Raw genomic sequence first — 15,079 nt, 5'->3', positions numbered from 1 at the left:
GAACAATCTACCAGTTTAAACATTTGATGAACTGTAAGTGTACACATGTTTTCCTAGTTTGTCCATAGAAGCATTCAAGGATGATATCAGTTGTATAATAATAATATTTGTCAGTGAAAATCGAATTACTCCTGATTGTACTTCATCACAGTGGCTGAATATACAGACCATTCTTGAAGCCATTGGGGGGTATAGCTCAGTGGTAGTGCATTTGACTGCAGATCAAGAGGTCTCTGGTTCAAATCCAGGTGCCCCCTGTACAGGGAAACAGGACATCCTTAGAATTCAACGTTGTCCTTAAATTTTAAGAAATACTATGATAGTTATTTATTCCAATATACAATCTCATAGTTTAGATCTTCGATTAACTTCTAGTGAACATGTTTTCCTAGTTTGTACATGAAAGCATTCGAGGATGATGTCAGTTGTATAATAATAATATTTTTTAGTGAAAATCGAATTACTCCTGATTGTACTTCATCACAGTTGCTGAATATACAGACTCACATTCTGGTCGTCAGGGGGTATAGCTCAGTGGCAGAGCATTTGACTGCAGATCAAGAGGTCCCTGGTTCAAATCCAGGTGCCCCCTGTACAGGGAAACAGGACATCCTTAGAATTCAATGTTGTCCTTAGATTTTAAGAAATACTATAATAGTTATTTATTCCAATATACAATCTCATAGTTTAGATCTTCGATTAACTTCTAGTGAACATCTTTTCCTAGTTTGTACATGAAAGCATTCGAGGATGATGTCAGTTGTATAATAATAATATTTGTCAGTGAAAATCGAATTACTCCTGATTGTACTTCATCACAGTGGCTGAATATACAGACTATTCTTGGAGTCATCAGGGGGTGTAGCTCAGTGGTAGGGCATCTGACTGCAGATCAAGAGGTCTCTGGTTCGAATCCGGGTGCCCCCTCGCAGGGAAACAGGATATAATTATGGAATTTAATGTTTTCCTTCAAATTTCAGAAATACAATAATATTTTTCTTCCAATATCCAAATCTACTAGTTTAAATATTTGATTAACTTCAGCGTAGACATGTTTCAGAGGCCGCCCATGAAAGCATTCAGGGTTGATGTCAGCTGTTTTCCTCCTGTGACTACAATCCGCACATTTTCATGATTCACTCTTTGGTTTTTAGTTTGTATCTTCCAGAATCCTCCAGCAAACCTTCATAAGACTGTGATTCACGCTGTTATTGCTTGTGGTCTTTCAGCTCTATGGAGAACAATGTCTCATCAATGAATGGAAGGAAGTGTCTTTGAAAATAAGCAGCTCATGCTATCACATTTCTTTGCATTTCCTCCAGCAGAAAAAAAGATGTCATGTCAGAATGACACGTGGTGACAAATACAGTCCGTAAACAGGTCAGTCTTCTAATTGGTTCATAATAATCCATGGCACTGATAAAAGGTCCTCTAAATTCAGAGAGCAACTATAGTCCAGCTTGGCACATATAATTTGAAAGACACACAAAGAAAATATTAGGTACGTATTCCATGACTTAGAGTTTATAATAATGAGTTATTAATTATTAATAACATTTTAAAATACACATTTTATTCAATACCATTCAGGTTTAGGACAACAAAATGAAGCTCCTCCTCCTCCTCGCAACATTTGTTGTAACTGTCTGCTATGTGAGTATCTTGTCTATCTATCTATCTATCTATCTATCTATCTATCTATATTATCATGTATTTAAATTTTGTTTTCTCTGATCTACTTGTAACTACAGCAGTCAACTAAATGTAATAGTGTAAAAGTATTATAATATTTGTCAATGAAAAGTGAATCGCTCCGGATTGTATTTCTGCACAGCACCTGACCGAGCAGGGGGTATAGCTCAGTGGTAGAGCATTTGACTGCAGATCAAGAGGTCCCTGGTTCAAATCCTGGTGCCCCCTATAGACGAATTAGGGACAGTGAAATCAGGTCTCGTGTTTTAATTTCCACAAAGTAGTTTGTTCATTTACCATCTATGTTGTGTCTTTTGTTCTTGCAGGTCAATGCAGACAAGGTTTGCAACATTCTTATAAAGTAATTTAAGCATTATGAGTGTTAATGAATTAAAATTTGACTGATTAAGGAGATTTCTCTTTTATGCTCTCTTACAGACAAAGAGGTTGTTTGCAGCTATGAATGCGGGAATGATGACAGGCATGAATGGAGGTTTGGCAAATGGAGTCATCCCTGGGATGCTGGCTGGAGGGCTGAACCCCGTCCTGGTAGCTGGTGGTGGGGCAGGTGTGTTTGGGCAGCCACAGTTTGCTCAGGTCAGTGTATCAAGTGTTAATGCTAATTAGTTTATTTACTGTAAACACTGTTAAGGAGATTTAATTGTAAATTTAAAATAGAATTGGGTTTAAAAAAATGCTTTAATAGAACATTTAAAAATATTAGCTCAGATGTTCAGAAACATGCTTTTAAACTAATAATACACTGCTGTAAATAATCCCTGTCTGTTACTCAAAGGTTGCTCCTGGACTTCGTGTCTATGCGTTACCAGCCACCCTTCCCAACGTGTACCCTGTCCCTGCAGTCAACACGGTTGGTGTTGCACATACTGACAAAACTTCAGCTGGTGTTGCCTCTGCTTCAGAGCATTCATTTAAATCTTTCTTACATACTGACAGCTTCCGTTCATGGGAGTCCCTCAATTGACACCAATCAATCAACCGCAGCAACCTCTGATGGTAGATCTCTCACAGCCAATCATCCATCACAGTCTTTTCAGCCCATAATATATTTTTATGCCAATAAAAACATTTCTGTCTTTGTTTAGGGGATTACAGGTGGTGCCATGCAACAGCAGTATCCTCTCCAGCCAGATCCCTTTAGAAGATTCAGGGTATAGGAACCAAAGCACAGTTTGTAGTAGATGTATCAAAAATATAGATGGAAACTACATTAAACTGTTCTTTGACTCCTCAGCGTCAAATTATGAAACAGGACAATGACCGGAAGGCCACAATGGATACTCAGGTAAATTTAATTGGAGGTCAGATAATCTTATTTATTGCCCTGCGATGAACTGGCGGCTTGTCCAGGGTGTCCCCTGCCTCTCGCCCATTGACTGCTGGGATTGGCTCCAGCTTGGCCCGCGACCCGATAGCGGAATAAGCGGTTAGAAAATGTAATGAAATAATCTTATTTATGTGGATTGGATTGTGATCCATGCATGGAGTCTGTCTCACTGATTCAGTCCCTGCTCCCTCTTCTTTTCCTCAGATTCCAGCGCCTACTGAAACACCGGCAACAACATCCTGTGATGATGGTCATGAGGATAAATAAAATCCCACTGTTAAAAACCTTTTTTTTTTTTTTACTTTAAAACATAATTCATATTATTTAGTCAGTCACTAATGATTGTGGATACTTGCTGTGAAGCTCACATCAGTTTGAATCTCTTATCAGCAAAAGGTTAATTGTCTTGTATGTGTCAATTGTGCAATAAATACCGATTAATACAAAAATATAAAGTCTGCTTCATTAAACCTTTATAACGTCATACTGTTGTATTAAATCAGCAATAAGCTGTAATTAATTTACTTAAGGGTAAATTGCCATCTGAAAGATAGGGAGCATAAACATACTAAATGTTGGAGCATCAAAAATATCTCTCCCCTTTAGACTGTACTGCAAAAGCATTAAAATCTGCATTATATCTGAAAAAACAAATACATAATCTCGGGAGAAAATAAATAAAATGCCCCACTCTGCTCATGCATATGAATAACGTATCTCTGCATGGTTTCAGTGCCACTCATAACCTGTAGTGGGAGATGCCATATCCAGCTTAAATCTGCAGGATGTTCTGCAACACTCTTCTTTAATGAAATTGATGATCTGTCCATTTTTTTCAGACAATTCAATTCAATAATTAATAATCAACATTTTATTAGATACCAAAGCCAGTGTGCTGTGACCAAAACTGTTACCTCCCAGCTACAAGCTTTACTAAAAACATGTAAGGAGGGCATTATGCTCTCATGTCCTCTAAACCAAAAATCAAAGCAGGCAATGTAAATTAATATTTAATCCATCCATCCATTTTCTTTAATGGATGGATGGATTAAAAGCAAGGCCCCAATTTGGATTTGAACCAGCGAGCCTTCATGCTGTGAGGCAACAGCGCTAACATACTATTTCAAAGTGAGATTCTTTAGAGATTCAGACATCGCCATGGCGTCATGCTTAATGACATACTTACCTGTTCCGTGTTGTAAGTGTCTGAGTCGGAGAAAGGCCATGAGAAATGTCTGTCGTGCTGACCACACATTGTCTGGATGGGCTGGCAGTGGACTATAACAGCTCTCAAGGACCGGATCTAAAGGGGGTATGGACAAGGTGAGGAAAGACGTGCACAGGCAGTGAAAACAGAACGAGAGAAGAGGTAAAATTATTTTTGCATCATTCACGGTTTAAGTAACATTTCTGTCATTATTGTTTAGTTTTAATTCTGCGCATGGTGGAATTTTTAATAGTTTGTTAAAATGTGTGATTTTTAAAAAAAACAGACTTTAAAACATCATGATGCATCATACTGCCTTCCTTTTGGTATTTCTATTTGGAAACAACTTTGCTCTTCCAGTAAGTTAAAACTTTTATTTTCTAAATTGGAAGCAATTCCTTTTTTTGTTATTTGTTATTTTTTTTACATTTTCTGTTTTTACTTTTATTTTGCAGATACAGATTGGGATTATTGGAAGCAATAGCAATGAGGTAATTGTAGTATAAATATAGTTGAATCTCTTATGTTTTTGAGAATAACATTGGGAAATTAAATACTAACCCTGTCGTGTGTTCAGCTCCTGAGGCTGAATGGTCTCACTCTTGCTTCTCTTGGACAGACACAGGTACTGTGAGTTTATTACTATAAATATTATGAACAGTGTGGCAATTTAACCAAACCCTTGCTACTATTCCCACAGTATGTGCTGCAACAGCAGCAACCCGAGGTGCTGCTCACTCCACAGGTGGTGAACTTGAACCCTCAAATGACAGGTCCCTTCAATCCCCAGCTGCTTTTCCCCAACCAGGGAAACCAGTTTCCACCAGGGGTTGTCCCCAACGGCCAAGAGCAGTTCAGCCCTCCATTGGACCCCAACCTTCCGAATTTCCCTCAGCAATCGCAAAACACATTTCAGGTAAAGCAAAAGAGCATGAAGTCACAATGATAGTTCTGTCGCATCAGGTATAACTTCAGCTGCTGTCAAGCTATTTTTATTTATGTGTTTATTTATTTTACAATTAAATGGAAACACGTGTAATTGTTTCGAATGCCCTTTAGATGTTTCCCAGTTTCCAATATCCGCCTTATGGATTTCCTCAGTATCCCAGTCAGCAGGTAAGAAGTAAAAACGTATTGACATGTGTGTAAAAGTGCAGAGCTTGATATATTTATTTTAATGCTCTGTGGAGTTTTGAAAATATTCCCTTTCTCCACAGGGCTTTCCTTATTTTGTGCCACCTTATGGCTATCCTCAGCAGAGGACCAATGTGATGCTTCAGCCAAACAACGGTCAGCAAACCCTGGAGAGAGTCACACAGAGACCACAGCTCCCCCTACAGGTGAGACGTGCAAGAGGCCATGATCAGGAGAAAGATTTTATTTTCTTCAAATAAAAATAAATGCCACTGTTTTACGATGACCAAAATATATGTTGTCAGTGCATATTGGGCTCTTATTTAGTGAACTATACCAAAAGTAGAAACTTTGAAATGATTGAGGTTAGAGACGAAACAGCAGACATGCTAAATACAAGACAATATAATAACGGCTGAGGAGGATGTTGACTCGTGTGTGGTGACTGTGATGCAATGACAGCTGTCTGCCTTACTGGCCACACGCTGTCTGTCTGGTTTAGTCCCGCTTTATTGTTCAATAACTCATAAGTAAATGAGCAATTCCTGCAGACTCTAATGTTCTTTGCTCAATATTATTGTTATTTGATGATTTATTTATTTATTTTTGGTGTGTTTTCTAATTAACTGCCTGTTGGTTTTGTCATTGGATGTAGATTTAAACTTTAAATGTAGAATATGCAGGTTAATACTTTTTCAACACTATTTTTTGGGGGAGTATAATTTCCTTGCATATCTGCATTTTAGCGGTCTTCCCAGCCTAAGGTGCAAACAGAACGAGTGAGTACACAAGTTAACAGAATTTCAACTCTTCATTGCAATCCTTAATTGTTGTTATTTATCCAATAAAACCGATAAATGTGCTGCAGTTTAGTTTAATTCCTCTGTACCTTTCTATACCTTTATCAGACATGGCCACTGGGGACACAGAAGGAGTCCACAACACTTCCTCCTGATCCTCGTGGCGATGCATCTGGCCCAGGAATTGACGAGGTATAAGCTTACATTCACACGTATGCAACCTTGGTTTAAATTAGAAAGCAGATATATCATTGTCATTTAATTGAGTGTTTTATTTTTTCTCTTTTCATTTTTCTTCAGGGTCAATCCAACTTCCCCTTCCTATTTGAGCCTTAAAGCTCATTTGAGAATTGACCAGATGAAGATAAAAAATAAAAAAAAGCATTCTTCTGGTAAATGTAATAAAATGTGTGATTTGTGGACTTAATTTGTACTGAATTAAAGTTATGTTGCACTGACATTGTCTTCCTAGTTTGGGGAACTTGCCCTGAGATTACACAACATTCCAAATAAAAACTTCAACCAAAAACATTTGATTTTGAATTTAATTTTGCGGCTGCATAACTTCGCACAGGAAAACGACTAATTACAGGAATGACTTTCTAGAATATACCACATGAAAGAAATAGTATTCTTTGGCATTTGTTGCTCAGACTTGTAGCTGTTGTTTTCCTGTGGAAAGTGGGGGAGAAAAGACAATTTGTCATCAGCAGTCAACAAACAGATGATAATTTAATGAAGCATAATTAGTAGCACTCTGCTAACACCTTCACCTTTCAGGAGTTGGAATCTTGTTTTTCCCTTCAACAAAATCATGATTACTATTATTTACTGTTTGTTTGTTCTGTGTTTGCACATAGGGTGGAAGCACATGACTGAACATGACAGGTATTTTTTAAAGACAGTTCATTGCTCACCTGTAAAATAGGCAATGTCATAAAGAATGCAGCTCATATATAAATGTTGAGTCAAGTATCCAACCCCGATCTGACAGGTTTCACTATAACCCACCAAGATGTTTATGTTTAATTGGGAAGATGAAGCCAAATGTAAAAAAACAAAAGCAACGCTCCTACTCCTGTAATTTAACATTCATACCATACCTCCCAGATACTCAGCTCTTTCATATGGTGCCATGAAAAATCATAGTTTAATCATAGAAAAACAGTTTAGACTATAAACATGGAGAAGATGGGTGGCCTGAAATGTTTGTACATGTGCCGCTCAAGGTTTGAAGGTTCAGTGTTTAGCATATTAAACTGTATCTTATTTATTAAATGTCTGTGGAAACTGACATATATCATATATCAATCGGGATCTGTGTACTTTTTTTGTGTGTGTGGTACTTCTATGACGTAAATTTAGATTGATGAACAACACGGCATCACCCCATGTTGCTGGTTGACTGGTAAACCTCAATGTGGCAGCAAGACTCTGGGAATTTGCCGGCTTGTCACGAAATCATTACCACACACGGACATATCGTCCTATGAAACCAAAAGAATCCCTTCAACCAAAATAATAAAATTGTATACACCATTGAAATAAACAAAAATCTCAAATCAAAACCACCCAAATTTATAACAGTTTTGGTGTCCTTTGCCTCACTCCAGATTTCTTTTTCATCTCCGTTGGTCAGTCCCATCATTTTTATGGGTTCCATTTTTAGATGTTATTTTGAAGGGCTGACATCCAGGTGATTTAACGCTTCATATGATCATATGATTTCTCTGTGTCTGCGGTACTTATTTCTTCTACGAGCTAATAAAACAATGCTACGTATTCCGCTGTCCAGGTGTGGCTTTCATCTTCGATAGTTAGCAATACATTGGAATGCGAAGGCAGACTTCCTATTGCACAACCACTGCAGTTTCCCAACAATGCTATATGCTGATGAGATGACCATCCTCTCCTGTAACTGTATATAAGTCGGGCACGCCGTTTGGAGCGACACAAACGCTCTCGCGAGACAGCCTGCTTGAATTGTGAGGTGTGTTAATCTTTTTCACTTTGTTTCTCTGCAGTTGATGGAAGGATTTTTCAATATATTCAGTAAATATACTCCTTCATTTATGACATGCAATTGCCATTTCCTTCTCAATAGGTGTGATTCCTGTAGCCATGCTGAAAGAAGTACTTGTGCTTGTATGCCTCCTGAGCCTCACTCTGGCTCATCCTGTGAGTGTAACACTCTCTACATACAATAGAGAGTTGTATTTATTTATTAACATTGACACATAATTAATGTAATATTACAACACATGCAATATTAAATAGGCAAATAATTATTTTCTGCAGTTGGATCCAGAGCCCAAACGAGTTGCTCGGTCTGGGTCCGACTCCTCTGGCTCGGATTCCAATGAGGTAAGCCCTCTCTCTATCCTCTAGCATTCAACAGGAACAACACCGGATTGTTTTTTGTTTTTTTTAGAAACTCCTTTGCTTCCCATAATAGCAATGAATAAGTCTGTTTTTTTTAAAGGCTACTGCCACCCAGAGGACAACAGTTGCAACAACTGCCGCAACTACAGCAGCAACTGCAGAACCAACGCTGTCTTCAGACCAGCTGTTCCAGCTTCTGCTTGCCCTCATCCAGCAACAATGAGGCACTACCTGCCTGCATCCTTTATCCCCATATTAACCAGTAATCAGCTTAATTAAAGACAGCTCATATTCACAGATATTGATTTTTAAATGAGCTATTCTTTGTCTGTTTGCCTCTTTCCAAATTTAAATGATACTGTTTTATTGTAATTTCATAATCATGAGTCATTTGGATTAGAATCACTGCATTGTCCTTCGCATCTGCAAAATAAACTTGTAAACAAATGTATTTGTTGTTCTTGTTATGCATAAGGTATATCAATGAAGTTGTGCAGAAATGTTTGCATATACAGTATAGACATTACAAGATTGTTAGACAACACTATATAAAGTAACAGTACAGAATATTTTAAGACATTTTGCTCATGTGTTACATGTATTTTTTTTAATACAATATTATATTAAATTAGTTAGCCCCCAAGTATGTGATTTACAATGAATTTTTAACAAACATTTAAATGCATTAAATACAAAATAAATACAGACTGTTAATGTCCAAACCAAGAATACCCCCCCCACTACTAAAACTTTCAGAATGTTATGCAATCTGAAAAGGAAACTTTCAATAATTGGATACTTTAACTACATTTTAATACCTCCATTATAAGTCACAATGGTGTTTGGGTTGGGGTGAGGAGATCTTTGTCACTCTTGCTGCTGCTCCTGCTTTATGCATGGGGCACTCTGGGACCTGGTGCATCCAAAGCCACTGAGTCAGCTTCCAACTGTTCTGGAGCTCGAGATGGAGGAAGCACGGCCACAGCAGAGCAACGTAAACAGAGGGTCAGCGAGTGCATGGAGTTACCTAACCAACCTGTCAAGCACTCAGCTCACAGTGTCTGGATGTCTTTATTTATTCATGCTTATTAGAGATATATGCCTTTCAACCTCAACCTCAGTCAGAAGCAAACATCAGAGCAGCTTTCTGTTTGATATTTTCATCACACTTGCTGCAGGAAGTCCTAATTACAGGGTTTCAGTTTCTCACGTTTTTAAAGAAAACCACAAGTTTTAGTGATTAATGGTGGAAACAATACTAGTCTACTACAAAACATCGGTTAAGGCATTAAGAAATAATCTAATCCTTACTGTCCCAGCCCACAAATGATGAAATAGAACCCACATATGACTCAAAGTACAGCCAGTCACAGTTTCCTGGGATGTCAGTGAGATCTTTAAGGGTTTTGGCATGCCATTTAGGAATTTATATAAAGGGAATATCAGTTACAATAAATAATTAATAAAATCAGACTCTCCCCAAATCCCCTAATTTGTTGGAGCCGAGAACAAATCCCTAAATGTGAGATAACGCATCTCCCCTCTGACCTCAGAGCTGAATGCTTGAAAGATGACTCACCGCAGATGTTCTTAGCGTGTCGACATCAGATGAGGTCATCAAAGACAGCGTTGGACAGGCCTTAGCAGAACTTTGTCAATTGTTGGACATCAGCTGAATATTAATAATAGAAAATGTCCAAAATGAAATGGAAAACCTCCCGTAGGTGGTATGCAAATGTAAGATTTCACAGTCACAATATCCAATAAATCATTCATATGTTATTTAGTACAAGTTTGAATTTATTATCAAAACAAAATATACTGCAAGGTTTCTTTTTTAAATAAAGTTTAATCTTTGCTGGAAGCTTTCAAAATGACATGCTCTGTATTTGAGACAAATCCAGTAATGATAAATTTACTTTTCTTGACAGTCAACAATGGAGAAGAATTTATTTTGTCCTTGGACAACAGATGTGACGATTTTGATGAGACAGATTCTGTTTAATAAAACTTCTATATAGGAGACACAACAAATTGTAAAAAATAAAATAAAAATAAAAAGAAACATTTATAACTGTGTCCAACATTCCTGTGTTTTTTTATCTGCAGCAATTATCAGTTATTATGTTCACTTTAAAAAAGGCAAATTTGGCAAATTTCTGTGTTTATGGGCATGTGTAATTTTGCCTCTTCATTTTGGGTTCCTTTCTATTTGATGAGAAAGCAACTCACTAGAAATAATAAAAAAAGACACATTTATATATGGGTTTGTGTTGTAACAGTTAAAAATGTTTAAATAAATGCAGTAAAAAAGAAAAAATGAGAATTTGATTCTGTGGGCTGCAATATAAAATGTAGGATGTGCATTTGGATTTATTGTGCATATTAATATTCTCCAGGTGTGCCCCTCATAATTGCTTTGACAACCAATTTCCTCACCTTGGAGGTTAAAGATTTCCCAATAACTGCAATTTCCCAACAGTACCAAGCGCTGATGTGTTGACATCCCACACCCATGAGCGTATAAATGACCAGCGTTCAGAGCGACACTAACAGATTTGTGAGACACTCAGTCTACCTTGTGAACACTCAAAGGTAATTATTTTTATGACTCTCATGTGCATTTTCTCGGTGGGATTGTGAGAAGATTCTGGAAATGCAACTAATCATGTGCTTGTTATTTCCCTTTTTATTGCTTTTCAACAGGTGTGATCGTTTGCAACCATGCTGAAGTTGATATTTGTTCTCGGATGCCTCCTGAGCCTCGCTCTGGCTAATCCTGTAAGTGTCGCACACTAACAATCTTCATTGTCACTGTTTATATATGCTGAATCATAACTGTGTGATAGTGTAATTAAAGGTGAGTACCCTGTACATTAAGTGACTTATGGATTTCCTACAGATGGTGGAGATTCACAAGCGACTTGCCCGCTCAGATTCAGACTCTAGCTCTGACTCTGACTCCGATGAGGTGAGTATTGATTATCGGTTGACACACCTGAATGTCACATACTGTCAAATTCTTCAGAAAACTGCAGCGTTGTAAGTTTGACAAGGAACGCGTCTTATCTTCTTGAAGCGCGCTCCCACCCGGACAACAGCAGCACCAGCAGCACCAACAGCCAATTCCGGACTGACTCAGGCCCAGCTCCAGGTCATTTTGGCCCTCATAAAACAGCTGACTGCAACTGCTACCACCACTGCACCTACTACCACTACTACTACTACTACAGCTGCTCCAACAACTACCACTGCACCTACTACTACCACTGCACCTACCACTACTACAACTGCCACTACTACTACTACTCCTCCACCTTAACTTTCGTTTTGCAATCAGCATTTCTCAAAGTGTGTGTTTCTTATCTTACAGCATGCATATATGCATGTATGTACATCTATTCATATAAACATACATATATACTCATTTCTGTGCACTAAGTATTGCAGTATCATGGAGGTTCAAAGAAAGATTCCTAGTTTCAGAACCTTCACTGCTTTCCACAGCCTGAATCGGATTGTGATAGACTCCACCGAGGACCGGGGGCGACAATGAGCCACCATGTATTTGTTTGGCAACACATTCCACACCCATATGTGTTTGAAAATGTCAAAACGAGTGTGATTCAGATGAAAGCGGTTGCTATAAATTGTCTGTGGATGTTTTGAGCTTTTTAAATGTTGGAAACTTCTGAAATAAATTAATTTCTCCAGTCAGCCTCCCTCCTTTATCATTTAAGTAAAACCATAAATCAGGATCATAATAATGTAATAATTATTAATAATACATTGACAGCATCATCATCATCACTGTTGTCTTCACCTGTAATTACATAGCATCTCTGAAGTAAGAAATGCAGGTCAAGGTGTTTTTCAATGCAATCAGAATAACAATACATTCATAGAAGATATCAAAAGGTCCTTATCTTGGCAAGGTATGTTTTGACCCAAAACAATTATTATTTAATCTAAATATATATATATTATTAGAAAAGGTATAAAATACATAAAATATATAATTGTTTCAGTTTTGTTAGAAAATCGGATACGTGATCAACTATTTATTTTTTGTTTTTGGATCCTGCCTCCTCTGTTATATTGACATTGTATTGAATCAGAGGGTAACATGTAGGTTTTATAGGTTCAAAACAAAACAATAAATCTATAAAAACAATGGTAAAATGATTGAATGTGTTAAAATAGTCAGATAACATATTTTAACCATTTACACCCTCCAGGTGTGGCTCTCATAATCGCATGGCTGATCTATTTCCTCACTGTAAAATGTGGAGTAAGAAGCTTAATAATAATAATGATTAATAATTTCCCAAAAATGCTGTAGGCTGATGAGATGACAGCCACACCCATGACAATATATAAGCAACGCTCAACACTCAGAGCAACACAAACTCCTCTGGAGACACTTTATGAAGACTTGAATGTAATTCAGTTTTTATTTTATTACTTTTTTCTATTTGAAATAAGTAGAGTGTGTATATTATATAATATGTCCTAGAAATGTTCTCTAAACCAGCTCATCTAATCATGTGCTTGTTATTTCCTTTTTATTGCTTTTCAGCAGGAGTGATCATTGCAACCATGCTGAAGTTGCTATTTGTTCTCGGATGCCTCCTGAGCCTCGCTGCTACTCATCCTGTAAGTGCAACTGACTCACAAGCTCCATCGCTGTCACTGATTTTATTTGTTCAATCATAATGGTAATAGTGTAATTAAATGTGAGTGCCTTATACATGCGACTTGTGGATTTGCTGCAGATGGCGGGGCTTCACAGACGACTCACCCGCTCGTATTCTAGCTCTGCTTCTGACTCGGACTCTAATGAGGTAAGTATTTTCGATATCAGTAAACACATTTTTGTTTAGGTAAGTTCTCTGCCGTTGGTTTGATGATGAATGTGTTTGATTTTGTTGAAGGTCGTCCAGGCAGCGACGGCAGCTCAAACACTGACTCAACAACAGTTGTACCAGATCATTCTCGCCCTCGTGCAACAAAATACTGCGACGACAGCTACAGCTACTACCACTACTACAGCAGCCACTACCACTACTGCTACTACTACCACTACTACTACAGCAGCTACTACTTCACCTGTTACTACCCCTGGCCCAGGCACCACTACCACCACTCCTCCTCCTTGAGGTTAACTCCATGATATCAGTATGTGATTACTTGATTCTTGATATTTGAAAAACATTTTGATTGTCATTGTTTTTTTCTAATCACTCTTATTTTATGTTTTCTCAGAGTGACACTTTTCAGCTTTAAATGATGTTATCTTCTTGTGTTTTTCATTCGCTGTTCCCTTTAAATTAGAGTTAAATTTTCAAACACTTGTCCCTGTATTACACTAAATAAACTTCTTAAATAAAGAACATGGACTAGTATGTGTTTTTCTTTTAATATGCATGTATATCAAATATATAAAAACATGCATATACATATAAAAGTCTTTTATTAAGTGCAACAGACAGGCCGAGATACAGTTTCAAAACAGTTGGTTACGATGAACCATCATTTAAGCCTCATGGCCGCAGACCAGCTCAGAACCTTCACATCCACCTGCGACATCAACAGAGACCAACCAGACGGCTGAGGCAACGGTTGGATTGAGCAACGAAAGAATCTCATCCCATTTTCATTCTATTTGTTCACCACATTGCCTTATATTGATAGCTAAGTCCTCATAAGATGAACCACAAGTCAGGATATAATGATAAACAGCAGTACTATGAAGGTACGTACAGGCAAACGTCTACTGTGTGAGTAGATTCAAGTGACCCAGTATTGTAATTTGGAAATCAAATAGTCAGCAGTTAACCAGGAAAGCCATAAATCCCTTTTTCCTGTTGTTCCCCATCTCTAAAAAAAAAAAAGGTTTCACATCAGAACATTAATCTGAAAATGTTCTGGATGAAGGCGGATTTGTTTGCACATCATTCTATCAATCTGTCAACAGATGAAATCCAAGATCCACCCTTTTACTGACAGACCGTTGTCAATGTGATTTCTCAATCAATGCATGCGATGAGTGAAGCAAACCAAACATAACAAGTTGAATCGTTGGACATGGCAGCACATGGGTTTACAAAGTATTTTTTCTACCTTTGCTGGTTTGAGTGTTTTGCAATGACACTGTTTGATTGCAAGACATGAGGTGTTCTTGTGTCACCTGTGGACGGAGACCTTGCTTACAGTGTGAGCTAATGTCAGCACATAAATGAACAAGTGGGAGAAGTATTTAAAATACACACTCTGGTGTCTTTTTATTTTGTAATTTGAATAAAACAACAATTTGACACACCAGTCATAATTCTCAAATCATATTATATTGTGAATTCTAATTCTCAGAAAGAAAGAATACCACATATAAGTGCGAGAACAGACCTAACCCTAACCCCCTGCAGGAAATGAATTTCACAAATAAGCAAGAGATGACACAATAATGACTCAGGTTTCTGTCTGACCCGACAAGAATCTACCTGGAAAGCCAATAAG

General features: G+C 37.6%; 2 protein-coding genes, 2 long non-coding RNA genes and 4 other non-coding genes across 8 annotated transcripts; all 8 read left to right on the top strand.

Moving 5' to 3' along the window:
• The first annotated feature begins 185 nt into the window (after window positions 1-185).
• On the top strand, window positions 186-257 carry trnac-gca (transfer RNA cysteine (anticodon GCA)). Its single transcript has one exon. It is a non-coding gene; the product is annotated as a tRNA-Cys (tRNA).
• A 263-nt stretch (window positions 258-520) lies between these two features.
• Window positions 521-592, top strand: trnac-gca (transfer RNA cysteine (anticodon GCA)). The gene has a single exon. It is a non-coding gene; the product is annotated as a tRNA-Cys (tRNA).
• Window positions 593-855: 263 nt separating this feature from the next.
• trnac-gca (transfer RNA cysteine (anticodon GCA)) lies at window positions 856-927 on the top strand. Its single transcript has one exon. It is a non-coding gene; the product is annotated as a tRNA-Cys (tRNA).
• A 921-nt stretch (window positions 928-1,848) lies between these two features.
• On the top strand, window positions 1,849-1,920 carry trnac-gca (transfer RNA cysteine (anticodon GCA)). Its single transcript has one exon. It is a non-coding gene; the product is annotated as a tRNA-Cys (tRNA).
• Window positions 1,921-4,354: 2,434 nt separating this feature from the next.
• LOC137912785 (uncharacterized) lies at window positions 4,355-6,517 on the top strand. Its single transcript, XM_068756923.1, has 9 exons — window positions 4,355-4,363; window positions 4,703-4,738; window positions 4,825-4,872; window positions 4,909-5,163; window positions 5,307-5,363; window positions 5,465-5,587; window positions 6,128-6,160; window positions 6,311-6,373; window positions 6,482-6,517. The coding sequence occupies exons 1-9, from the start codon at window positions 4,355-4,357 to the stop codon at window positions 6,515-6,517; spliced, it is 660 nt and encodes a 219-aa protein (XP_068613024.1).
• A 1,624-nt stretch (window positions 6,518-8,141) lies between these two features.
• Window positions 8,142-8,966, top strand: LOC137912818 (uncharacterized). The gene is made up of 4 exons (XR_011106365.1): window positions 8,142-8,171; window positions 8,286-8,359; window positions 8,480-8,545; window positions 8,664-8,966. It is a non-coding gene; the product is annotated as an uncharacterized lncRNA (long non-coding RNA).
• Window positions 8,967-11,103: 2,137 nt separating this feature from the next.
• On the top strand, window positions 11,104-12,280 carry LOC137912815 (threonine-rich protein-like). Its single transcript, XM_068756954.1, has 4 exons — window positions 11,104-11,158; window positions 11,270-11,344; window positions 11,466-11,534; window positions 11,643-12,280. Exons 2-4 carry the CDS (start codon window positions 11,288-11,290, stop codon window positions 11,883-11,885), a joined length of 369 nt encoding a protein of 122 aa, XP_068613055.1. The 5' UTR covers window positions 11,104-11,158; window positions 11,270-11,287; the 3' UTR covers window positions 11,886-12,280.
• Window positions 12,281-12,977: 697 nt separating this feature from the next.
• On the top strand, window positions 12,978-13,916 carry LOC137912817 (uncharacterized). The gene is made up of 4 exons (XR_011106364.1): window positions 12,978-13,004; window positions 13,143-13,219; window positions 13,339-13,407; window positions 13,498-13,916. It is a non-coding gene; the product is annotated as an uncharacterized lncRNA (long non-coding RNA).
• The last annotated feature ends 1,163 nt before the right edge of the window (window positions 13,917-15,079 follow it).

This window comes from Brachionichthys hirsutus, unplaced genomic scaffold, assembly GCF_040956055.1.
Source record: "Brachionichthys hirsutus isolate HB-005 unplaced genomic scaffold, CSIRO-AGI_Bhir_v1 contig_247, whole genome shotgun sequence".
Taxonomy (NCBI): domain Eukaryota; kingdom Metazoa; phylum Chordata; class Actinopteri; order Lophiiformes; family Brachionichthyidae; genus Brachionichthys; species Brachionichthys hirsutus.
The sequence above is the reverse complement of the archived record's forward strand: the minus strand, read 5'-3'. Positions and strand labels throughout refer to the sequence as shown.